At 39.5% G+C, this 13,082-nt stretch overlaps 1 protein-coding gene across 1 annotated transcript in view; it reads right to left on the bottom strand.

Moving 5' to 3' along the window:
- Positions 1-1,125: 1,125 nt before the first annotated feature.
- CHRM1 (cholinergic receptor muscarinic 1) overlaps positions 1,126-13,082 on the bottom strand; it is a 141,674-nt gene continuing 129,717 nt past the window's right edge. Inside the window, exons 3-4 of the mRNA XM_075187738.1 lie at positions 2,367-4,012; positions 1,126-1,988 (exon numbers count right to left, since the gene is read on the bottom strand). Of these exons, the coding sequence (XP_075043839.1) occupies positions 2,371-3,936 (1,566 nt within the window). The 5' untranslated portion in view covers positions 3,937-4,012 and the 3' untranslated portion in view covers positions 1,126-1,988; positions 2,367-2,370. The remainder of the gene's footprint in view (positions 1,989-2,366; positions 4,013-13,082) is intronic.

The raw sequence follows: 13,082 nt of genomic DNA, 5'->3' as shown, positions 1-13,082 counted from the left end.
GAAAGACACTTAAAAAAGGCAGAGCGTATTGTTATATCCTGTCCATTCATCACTTTGAAATGCACAAATAGAGACTTGTTATATTAAGTTTTTAAAAAATTGTTTAGATTTGCTTGTGTATGATTTCACTTTACATCTATGCATACTGTTTGGGGGGTTGGCACTGCTGGTGAGTATAAATATGTTCTGCAATGTAGTCTCTGTTCTCAGTAGAGGTACTGGATTAGCACTGAGTGTGACGATGCAGGAAGAGAACTACAGGTGCTGACTTCCAGCCTGAAGAAGGTCCACCCAAGTGGCCCAGCGTGTGCCGAAGGAAGGGGCGTGGCCAAGAAAACCATTAAACAGAGACACACAGGGTTATAGACACAGGGTCACAAAGAGACACACACAGGGTTAAGCACACAGGGTCACAAACACAAAGAGAGGCACATGGTGTTACATATACAGGGTCACAAACACAAAAAGACACACAGGGGTAGACATCACAATTTGCATTGAATTGGATCTCCCCATCTATGTGTGAAACAGGTGACATTATATTTTTTTTATCCTTTAAAGACAGCGGACTGTCATATTAATGAAGGAGTTGAATAGAACTTTTTGTGCTTAGTGCTGCTAAAATGACAAACACACACAGACTGGCCATTAAAGATAAATCTGAGTAGTGGGCTTAAGAAAGCCTTCTGCATACCCCCCAATGTTGGCCTATTACAACTCCAAACAAGCAGGGGGGGTTTTCATGTTGCTTTGAGAGCATGCCATATTCACCACTTGCGGGTCTAGAGTTTCGGAAGAGCTACACCCCCCCAACCTGAAAACACCATTGAATTGTTGTGTGCACCGGAGGCAGATGTGTGTGTGTGTATGCAAATATTTGTCATACATATACAGGACTAAATTGTCACAATGATATTGGTGTAGTGTTCTGGATAACTGTCTATGCCACTGTAATGGAAGGACAGTATGACAAATGTCAGTCTGCACAGTGATAAGGAACACAGTGTTGGCTGTCTTTTTTACAGACATAAAAGAAAATTAGCAATAATGTTGGATGTGGTAGAGAACAAAGCAATAGCTGTATTTTTACAGTGGTACAGAATTTTGGTGGTGACTGTATTTTTTTTTATTTTTTTACAGTGGTGCAGGAGTAGAGTGGCGGCTGTGTGTTTCACAGCAATACTCTGATGGTTGGCTTATTCACAGTGATAAAAGGATTGACAGCTGTCATGTCACAATCATAAAAGACCCCAGTGACAGACGCATGTTTTTCTTACAGTGCAACATCAATACAGCTGGCTGGGTAAGTGTAACAGAGTATGGAGTGACTGTATATAGCTTATAACTCTGCACAGAGGAGCAGCATTTGACAATACTGAATAATGATGCACTGCCAAAGGATTGAGAAAACTCTGCCAGGCAGATTTTTTTTCTTGTGACAGTGACCAAATGCTTCAGGTTACATGAATAATAACTTGCATATAAACATTCACATGCATAATGGCAGATGGAAGGAATGGCACAGGCCATCTTGTAGGCTTTTATAATTTCCACTTTTTATTTGTTAGAAGTCAGAATAAATACACAGCCCTTCCCCCTTAAAGTCTTTTTTTGTAAACAACAGAAAACCTTATCATGTTCTTTGGCCTGCCTTTGTTTGGTTTGGCACATCTGGGATACCCCTTTAATAATCATAAGGGATTATCACCCATGGTGTGTTCCACCAGCTTTCCCTAAATTCCCTTTCCTCCTTTAGTTCGGAATAACATGTACAAGACGTGCTAAAGCCCAAGACAGCCATATTTCAGCTAGAAAAAAATGTCAAATGGGTCTTTTATAGTGTCTCTGTAAAAAGGCTTACTCCATTGCTCCTCCCTTCTTTGTCCCCATTTTTGTTGCTGTTCCTTGTAGTTCCACTCAGCCACACATGCAGGAGACACCATGTTGTCTTAGTTCCTGTTACTAGAACTTGTGTCCTCTAGAGTTATCTGTGTCCACAGGAAGAAAGATTATAAAAATAATTATCATCACAATAAAACACAGCACAGATGATCGTTATTACAGTATAAGAGGGTGTTCCTTTCCTACTGATACCCTACAAGACAATATATTAGCGTTATATAGCCTTTAACAACTAGTATTCATATTTCTTTACAAAGATATCTAGATGTTAAATGTACTCTCTCCTCAATAACCTTCTCTCTCTTGTATTAACAATATCATGTAAGTTCTTTATTTTGTCAGTACAATATTCTGCTAACAAGAACAGATCAGAGTGGACAAGCCATGTGCATTTTTCTGTAAGCTTAATGTGAGAAGAGACAGGACTGTTATAACTACAGCTTCAAATTTATTTTGCCACCCACCCAATCACTGTGATGGGGTCCTGAAGAAAGCTGCTGGGTGTCTGTGTGTCCTCCATTTGCGCTTGTCCCACCGACAAAGTAGAAGCATTTTGAAGGTACGCCTGAATGAGCGGTTGCAGAGTGCATAGCACATTGGGTTTACAGTACTGTTAACATAGCATAGCCAGTAACCCAGATCCCACAGTGTTTGTGGAATACAGTCCTTGCAGAATGTGGACACTAGCACCATGATATTATAAGGAGTCCATGTCAAAATGAATGCAAGCAATATAGCACTCAATGTCCTTGCCGCCTTTTTTTCTTTGATGAGTGAATTGCTTTTCCTCTTTCCATGACGGCTTTTTTCCACCTTAGCTTTAATAACTGTTGATGGCAGAGCTGAGGCCTGGGACTTGGATGGTTTCCTGGATACCTCCCGCTTTCCCCCATTGACTTCCGTCTCTACATCCCCCCGCCCAAGGGTGTCATTAGACCCACGAGACCCTGTGGGTGTCCCTACTACAGAACTGACCATCGGTAATCGTATGACAGCTGAACAAATGCTTTTCATCTCATAAGGGTGCTCCTCTCCATCAGAGGAAGAGGAGAGTGAGTCTGCAGAGGCAGCATCTTCCATTGTATTCCAGCTTCCATTACTTCGGTGCTGAGGGTAGCTTCTGAGAGATGGACTAGCAGCCAGTCTTCCAGGAAAACAGCATGCTTGCTTGACTCTTGGTACTGCCGACTGTGATTTGGATAATCTTTCCGATTCCCCCATTCCACTGCTACTGCCACTTCTGACGCTCCCCAGGGGACGTGCAGAGTTTTCTGTTCCTGAACCCTGCAATCCAGCCAGTTCTCTGCTTCTGTTCTCTGTTTCTCTGTAAATCCTCCAATATAGTATAATCATGATGGTGACTGGCAAGTAGAAGGCAGCAATGGCAGTGCCAAATGTGATTATAGGTTGGGAAAAGAACTGTATGTAGCATTCATCGGGTTCCACAGTCCTCTCGCCAACAATATATTGCCAGCACAATATGGCAGGGGCCCATAGAATTAAAGAAATAACCCATGCCAATCCAATCATAATAGCTGCTCTCCTTGGTGTCCTCTTAGCCCTGTATGTCAACGGGCGAGTAATAGAAAAATAGCGGTCAAAGCTAATAATAAGCAGATTCATCACAGAAGCATTACTTGTGACATAATCTAGTGCCAGCCACAGGTCACAGGAAATACTGCCAAGCGCCCAGCGACCCATTACAATGTACGTTGTGTATAAATTCATGGACAAAGCGCCAATAATGACATCAGCACACGCTAAACTAAGCAGGAAGTAGTTGTTGACAGTCTTTAGGTCGCTGTTGACTTTGAAGGCCAAGAGAACCAGGATATTTCCAACCACAGTGATTAAAGAAAGGATTCCTGTTGTGAGGACAATGAGCACCACCTCCCACACTGCGTGACCTCCAAAGGGGTCGGGGTGTGGCTGCTGTGTAGCATTAAGGGTCAGCGGATCAATAGTAGAATTGTTCATGATTGGAGGCCAGTTGGTCATCAATTCTCGCCCAGCATTCTGATGCAGGACTAACATGAATTCTCCAAGGGAAGCAGAGAGGGGGTTCCTTTTATCCCAAGTTTTTAATGTCTCTGTCCACTGCAGTAATAACCTGCAAGTACACAAAATAAATCATTGGATCATGGAGTACAAGGATTATCAATAATAAAGGTACAAACAGTTTTTGAAAAGCATGCCAGTTACAAGTAGACTCTAGATCAGTGTTGGCTAACCTGTGACACTCCAGGTGTTGTGAAACTACAAGTCCCAGCATGCTTTGCCAATATATATCAGCTTATTGCTGTAAGGGTATGCTGGGACTTGTAGTTTCACAACACCTGGTGTGTCACAGGTTAGCCAACACTGCTCTAGATGTTAACAGGAGGATGATTAAGAAGCATAAGAGTGTCATAGTATATATAAATCTATAAAAAAATCTACTATCACTGCCTGTTGCACTATTTAAGAGATGTTACACAGAGGTTTCACTGTTTTCACCTGCATCTCCTTTTTTCATCTTTTCTTTTGTTTGCTACTGATAGATTTCTCTGTCTCTCATTATTTCGTTCTGTGTTTCTCACCCGCCTCCCTCTCTGCTACGTGTGTCTCAGTAATCTGTAGCTAAACAAAGGTGGATTTATGATTTCTGTTGTGTGGTTGTTGGAGGAAGGAGTTGTGTTGCTGAAGGAGGGACCCCCCCACCCCCACTCCGTGCCGAAAAAAAAGAGAGAGAAGTGGTTGGACAGGTTTAGTTTTCACAAGAAAAATGATTAAAATAAGAAGGAAGTGAAAGAACCAGGGTGAGCAAAATAAAGCCAAATTATAGAAAGTAAACCATATGCTAGAAATCACCAGCTTACAGCCACTCCTCCTGCTATTCCATCGTTCCTTATGTTTATCTCTCCATTTATCCTCTCCTTTAATTCATTCTATATATCTATCTTTCTTGAAAATGTAATGCACCTAATGCTTTATCTATTCTTAATTTGGACTTTTCATTTGCCTTCCTTCTATCCCGCTGTGCTCCATTTATCTGATAATTATCGTACAGCCACTTTTTATGGCCTTTGCACTGGTTAATTTCTAAGCGGTTGCCTCATAGTTGGGTCTCATTTATAGCCACTTAGGTATCATAGTAACATATCTACAAGGAATGTAATAAACCATGCAAAAAGGAAATCAGATTGGCAAAATTAGAAAATGAAAAACAAGTGACAAAAGAAAGTAAGACAAACCCTGAAAAGTTTTTTTTAAGCATATCAATAGCAACAGAAGAAAAAAAAAGACAGTTGTTTAAAAAGGGAATGAGATCACAACCAGGGAATTATAGACCTGTAAACCTGAAATCAATAGTGGGGAAACTACTGGAAGGTATATTAAGGGATAGTATTCAGGATTACTTGTGGTTTAATAAGATTAGTGGTAATCAGCATGGATTTGTAAGAGGTAGGTGATGTCAAAGTAAGCAAATTAGTTTCTACAAGGAAGTTAGTGGAATTTACATCATGGTGGTACAGTAGATGTGGTCTACTTTGATTTGCAAAGGCCTTTGATACTGTGCCACACAAGAGGTTGATTTACAAAATAAAGGAACTAGGTCTAGGAAACAACTTTCTACTTGGGTCGAAAACTGGTTGGAGAATAAGGAACAGAGAGTTGTGGTAAATGGAACATTTTCTAATTAGTCTAAAGTGGTGTACCTCAAGGTTCCGTGCAGTGGCCAGTACTTTTTAATATATTTATTAATGACCTTGGTGCTGGTTTAGAGAGCAAAGTTTCTATTTTTGCAGATGACACCAAACTTTGCAATATAATACAATCAGAGCAAGATGTAGTTTCTCTGCATAGGGACTTGAATAAACTGGAGGACTAGGTGGCCAAATGGAAGATGAAGTTTAACATAGATAAATATATGGTTTTGCACTTAGAGATCAAAAACAGGCACGCAATCTATAAATTAAATGGGATAAATATAGGGGATCTAAAATGGAAAATGATTTGGGAGTGCTCGTAGACTGTAAACTTGGCAATAGTGCTCAATATCAAGCAGCAGTTGCAAAGGCCAATAAAGTATTGGCATGCATTAAAAGGGGCATAGAAACAAGTGAAGACAGAGAAATTTTGCGACTATATAAATCGTTGGTAAGACCTCATCTTGAATACGGAGTACAGTTCTGGGCACTACTGTATAAAAAAAGACATTTTTGAACTAGAAAGGGTTTAGAGAAGGGTGACAAAATTGATAAAGAGTATGGAGTCATTAAGTTATGAGAAAAGGTCAACCAGTTTAGGCATGTTTACTTTAGAAAAGAGGCATATAAGAGGGAATATGATTACTATGTACAAATACATTAAGGGTCAATACAGAGAACTTTCATGGGAACTTTTTACCCTAGGGACTGTACACGCGATCACCCTCTAAGGTTATAGGAGAGGAAGTTTCACAATCAGCAAAATAAGAGGTTCTTTACAGTAAGGCAGTCAAGATTGTAATTCACTGCCAGGAAAGGATGTGATGGCAGATTCAATGGATATGTTTAAAAAAGGGATAGACACATTTTTAGCAGAAAAGAGTATCCAGGGTTACGACCGTTAATTAAAATATAGGATAGTAGTGGATCCATGGACAAATAGGATTGAAATATTGGGTCAGGAGTGATTTTTGCCTATTGAAACAGATTGACGGTTGCTTTATCTGGGTCAATTTCAAATATAAGAGGGATCACAGGAGATCCAAAATAGGTTGAACTTGATGGACTGGTGTCTTTTTTTTCAACCTCAGTAACTATGTTACTATGTATGTTACCATGGGTCCTATACATAGCTTTGAGCAAATTATATCAAAGTTACTTTGGTTATTTCAGAGATATGTCTTTTTTTCCCCCATAACCCAGGTTGAGTGCTAATCTTCATTTATGCTAATTTCTCCATTTCAAACAATACTACTATACTTGTTTGTGAGTCTATAGATATAGTTGATATTGTTTTCTATACCTGGCGTTATCTATTTCATGGCTGAATCAAAACTTTTAGACATTGGATCAACAGAGTTTCCATTGGACAGCTTAGCTCTAACATACCTGTGTTTTTAATTCATAAGATTACTTAAACTTTATATTTTACTATTGCTTTAAGACTAAATATACTTTATTCATAGGGTTTACTTATCTTTTTGGATGCGGTCAGTACAACATATTACAATAGGTTATTCAGGACATAGAACCGTATCTCTGTGTCAGCTTTGTAATCGTTATAGAACTTCTTTTCTTTAATTTTTTTAGTGACTTCTATTAATTCAACTCTATGACACTTCTATAATCCCCCCTCTAGTTAGGAAACGTAGTATTTGACGGCAGGTAAAAACCACTTGGCCCATCTAGACTGCTCATTTTTTTACCTATGGTAACATCCAACCTATTTGATCCTTAGTTCTTTGTAAGGATGTCCTTATATCTATCCCAAGCATGTTTGCTTTGCACTATTATATTAGCCTCTACCACATCTAGTAGGGTGTTATTCTATTTATCCACTACCCTTTCTGTGAAGTAATTTTTCCTCAGATTTCCTCTGAACCTACTTCCCTCCAGTTTCAGTGCAAGTCCTCGTGTTCTAATACTTTTCTTGCTTTGAAGACTGTTTCCCTCCTGTACCATATTAAAACCATTTTAAAGTTTCTATCATGTCCCCCTGTTATCTTCTCTGCTCCAAACTATACATATTAAGATATTTTCGTTTTGTGATGTAGGCCATGCACCCTTTTAGTTGTTCTTCTTTGTACATTCTCTAATGTGTTTATAACCTTCTGGAGATATGGCATCTAGAACTGAACACTATTCTAGATTAAGCTGTACCCCAATAACCTATACAGTGGCATTATTACTTCCTTCTTACTGCTACATTGCTTACCTGCCTTTAAGTCACCTGAAATATTGACTCCTAGATCCCTTTCCTCCACAGTGGTTTCCATTATAGTGACTTTAATATTAGCCTTTTTAGACCATGATTTTGCATTTTTTAACATTAAACTGTAGATTCCACTCCCTTGAACATTCCTCTAGTCTGCCTAGATCATGAATCATTTGTTTTGCACCTTCTGGTGTGTCTACCCTGTTGAATATCTTTGTGTTATCTGCAAAAAGGCATACATTCCCTTCAATACCATTTGCAATGTCACCAATAAATATTTCAGAAAGCACTGGTTCAAGTACAGATCCTTGGAGTAACCTTTCCCTCAAGTGAATGCACTCCATTTACTATAACTCTCTCTTCTATCCTGCAACTAAGATCTTATCCATTCAACCATCATAGAATCCAATTCCAAGCTTTCAAGTTTATTTAACAGTCTGTGATGTGGGACAGTGTCAAAAGCCTTACAAAAATCTATATCAGCTACATCTATGCCCCCCTCAATCTATTAATTTTTTCACTCAGTCAAAAAACTCAGTAAGATTTGTCTGACATGATCTCCCCCCCCCATTAAATCCATGATGTTTGGGGTCCTGTAAGTTGCTCGATTTGAGTTATTCTACAACTCTTTCCTTTCCATCAATTTCCCTACTACGGATGTAAGGCTCACTGGTCTGTAGTTGCTCGCCTCTTCCGTATTTCCACTTTTGTGCAGTGGGACTATATTCACTCTTTTTCAGTCCACTGGAATTACTCCTGTAGCTAGTGACCGGTTGAATAATTCTGTTAATGGTTTTGCCAGCACCCCTTTAAGCTCTTTTAGAATCCTGGGATGTATCCAATCTGGCCCCATTTATTTATCCACTTTCAGTTTTAAAAGTTCTATTAGGACCTTCTTCTCTGTAAATGTACTTGTATCAACCTCATTTCTGTGAATATACTTGTAACTTAACTGTGGCCCCTTCCCCTCTCTTTCTGTAGTAAATAATTAAGATGATCTACTATTACCTTGTCTTCCTCCACAAGACTCACAGTCTTTAGTCTTATTACTCCTCCTTTAGTTTTTCTCCTTTCACTTATATACTTTAAAAAAAACGTCCCCTTTACTTTGCACATCTGAGTACCTTCTTAGCCTCCTTCTGTCTAACAAGATACACCTCTTTGTCTTCATTATTCTAAGTCTGCTTAAGAAGGCTCTTGACTTTTACTCCATAGTGTTTTATCATTAGCTTCAATCCTTGGAGAGAAGGACAGGATTGTGTCCTGCGACCCGTGAGTGACCAACTTGGATGAATCCAATTACTTGGCTGTTTGTTTATCACTAACCGAACTTTCAGTCACTCCCAACTGACTTTATATTAATCTGGTGGCCCAGATCTTGAGGCTCATAGAAAACAATTTGGGGCCCATCTGGGCTAAAACAACCATGAATGTAATTCATTAGCTAGGCACTTCATGGATGTTAGGGGGAGCTTTGTAGATGTGTGATACAGCACAATGTAAGACATTGCCTGCTAGGTATTTGTTACATAGGACAACAAGAGCCAGGAGAGAGATGGCAAGAGTCAGATAGGCATTGCCACCCTATGTCAATAATATTATACATATGAGGCACTGAATAAGGATGGAGCTTTTTTTTGCCACTGTTAGTAGTGCACTCAGCAGACCACAGTCAATGTAAATAGTTCTTAATCTCTATGCGTAACAGGACATAGCTGTACATCCTGCTATGTAGTACCTTAGCACACCAGTTAGTACAGTTACACCCTGTTGAATTTCAAGAAGCAACTACTGCAAGAGGTGCCTGCACATGAACTGGGCTGTCACTGATGGCCCGTGGTCTCCGTTTAATCACCAGGAAACATATCAAATGGTACCAGCCATTAGATTGATGCCGCACATAATTCAATATAATTTTTTTTTATGGCGATAGATGTCCTTGTTCTACTTCCTTCACAAACCTAAGTACAATAATAATAATAAAATACTATATATATATATCACCATCATCATGTTATTTATATAGCGCCACTAATTCCGCAGCGCTGTACAGAGAACACATTCACATCATTCCCTGCCCCATTGAAGCTTACAGTCTAAATTCCCTAACATACACACAGAGAGACTAGGGTTAATTTTGATAGCAGCCAATTAGCTACCAGTATGTTTTTGGAGTGTGGGAGGAAACCCACGCAAACACAGGGAGAACATACAAATTCCACACATATAAGGCCATGGTCGGGAATCGAACTCATAACTCTTGCCCACTTCCTTGTGAGGTGGGCAAGATGGGAGCCTCCGTGACCCGATATGCATTGATTCGCATCATTTTGTCCGCCAAAATTCAACACACACCACCCCCTCTGTCCTCACACTTAACCTCCCCTTAGGTATTTCCAGGGGGGAGGAAAGAGTAAAATGTTGATAACCATGATATAAACATAACATACAGTGTAATCTGTACTAAAGAAGTGAACGTGAGAGGTTTCAATGGTAGGCAAACTCAACAAGAAAAAAACCCACCAGGCCTACAGCTACTCAAAACTGGTGGATAACTACAATAGTAGCTGTGCAACACAGAATCAAAAGCCTTTTTTAGAACCAGGAGAGGAAGGAGGTTTGGTTACGATAAATAGGTCAGTTATGGTGGACATCAGCTGACTGTTTGAAGATTTCTACAGTGACTAGTTTGTGTCTCTATCTACCTGTTTCTCACCTCATTCTAACAATACCACACCACCAGTAGCTGCACAGAACGCCAGTTGCCAATGACTGCCTTATTACTGTTGGCTGATAATGCTAGTGCCTTAGGATAGCGACACATGCTTTCAACACCATAAGCTACAATTGTTTTTCCACTACCTTATGCATCAAGTGTTCCCCGCAGTTCTTAGATTGTAAGCTCATATGGTCAGGCTATCGTTACTTTGTGGTTCATGTCACTGTATGTAATTTGTGTCCTGATCCTCTGGATGTACAGTGCTGGATCAAAAAGAGGATAAGGTGTCATCATTTGTGAATCAAAGAAAGAAAGTCTCACCATCTGGATAGGAAGGAATTCTTTACTCTAAGGATAGTTACACTGTGGAATTCCTATACACATGAGGTGGTGATGGCAAATTCACTAGCAGAATTTAAAAATTGATTGAGTAGAGGACAACCTTACTATGTAACTACATAATGTGGACATATTGGCTATACCTTACAAGTCACATGATAAATTTAGCAATTAATTTGTTATCATTGTTTACCCCAATATTCTGCCAAAAAAAGTACAATGTGTCTGGCAAAATAGAATGTAAAATAAAACAGTTATTCCCGGTGAAAGTGACATAAAAAAATATTGTTTGGTCATGTAAGCTGAAGGCATTTAAACTTACTGGCATAATACTGCATGCGGGGAAAAAAGATCTGACTCTTTCTGCAGGAAGTGACTGACGTTCGTCATGTTACTAGGCTATCCCTACCTAAAACCTTCTTCCAATCACTCCTCTAGACTTCAAATATGTCAGCAGTTCACTTTAATTACATGCTACCTCTTTCTGTCGTTCTGCTATGTATTGCAGGACTACTTCTGGTTCATCTAATCCCCCAAATAAACAATATAGATCTGAATATTTCCTGTATATCCACACTGTATACCACTTTCATTATACAATCTTAAAGAGATCAGGTGGAATCTCTAGTGCATAATCATTTTTGTCAAGGCCTTCTTTTGCAGTACATAAAGTGTTTATGTCACTTCACAAAATACATTATCTGCTTTCTGTTATTGTTCCAAGTACCTGGCTCACACAACTCCTCCTCTTCAGAGAAACAAATTAGGGAAGGTGGGAAACGCATTATGTTCCGAAGGCCCCCGGCAAGGAAGGGGTTACACAGTGCTCCGCAAGGCTCCACTCCCTGTCCTCCCCCTTCACCACTGTGGGCAAACAGGTGATCATGGGGCAAACAGTGATAGGAGACAGGTGTACACAAGACAGGCACGCAAACAGCCTGTAACTACAACACTTTAATCCATGGAGCCTTGCATCACTTAACACGTATTTAGCCACAGGTCTGGTCAGCAACAGTTAACCCTTATTATAGCAGACACCTACAGAAAATTTCCTAACAAAGGACCTACGACAGTCAACTTTGTTTATCTACGTTGTATTCCACACAACTTCCTACAAGCACAGTTTGTCCTATCACTACTTCTGTCATTTTCATACACGCACCTGTGACTATGCTGATATTCCCCAATAGCTTTTCCTATTTGATGGATGTGAGACTGGAACAAACACTATTCGGAATTTAACCTATTAATATTGCAAAATAACATCATGTAATACCTTTGCTAGAGAAGAATTACAGATCATTAACTGACCCAAATCCTGCAATAGGTTTGCACCATTAATTTATCTCCATCTTACATGTGAATCTGACCACCTCCATGAAATTAAGAAACTCAGTTTCTGTTTCATGTATTTCTGTGTTTGCACGTTGTAAAACCTATGAGAGGTGTGGCTAGTTCATTTTTCATCAGGGTCAATCTTTTAAAGCTGATAGTTTGCAGTCTTGTGAATTTGTAGGTATTGACACTTCTGAGGATAAGGGTTAATGACGGAGTTAGACTGCTGTGTTGTTTCTGAAAAGGGGTGAGCTGCAAATACATAGTTTAAGTTGTGTAAAAGGATGCTCGGCAGCAAACATGTAGCAGAGAAGATGAGGATGTTTTGCAGGAGTGTTGGCTGGTCCCCTTGTTAAAGGAAGTAACAAGGGGATACATTTATACAAAGTACTCCTGTTTGTGAATTTTGGTCAAGCAAGCCCAAATCTCTTTAAATGTTTTTATATACCTTTTTAGGTTTTCTATATAGAATTTCATAAGTAAATTAAAATAACTGCTATAATATTATTATTATTATCTGTTATTTTGAGTTACAATTACAAGTATAAGTACCCCTAAATCTTCCTGATGTAGTCTGTGGAGTACATGAACCACATGTAGAGAAACCCTGGCTTAAACAACGGGAATCTAAGAAGGTGCTGACTACCTCCCTTTCAGACACTGGCATAAGAAAATCTACTTAGCATTCTGGCCAGCTATACTGAAGGGTTAAATAAACCTTGCTAGAGAAGGGTTAAGTGACGCTCTGTTTCATGCAATGACACAATTCTGCCAGAGCGCATCTTGTTTTACATGACGACCCACGTCGGCTCCAATAAGAGATCTAAAACTAGGAAAAGGGACAGTAACTGTCGCACAGCGGTGGTAGGAATACTGCCAGCTC

This window comes from Mixophyes fleayi, chromosome 10, assembly GCF_038048845.1.
Source record: "Mixophyes fleayi isolate aMixFle1 chromosome 10, aMixFle1.hap1, whole genome shotgun sequence".
In the NCBI taxonomy this organism is placed as follows: domain Eukaryota; kingdom Metazoa; phylum Chordata; class Amphibia; order Anura; family Limnodynastidae; genus Mixophyes; species Mixophyes fleayi.
Note: the sequence above shows the minus strand (reverse complement) of the source record. Positions and strands in the feature narration are given on the sequence as shown.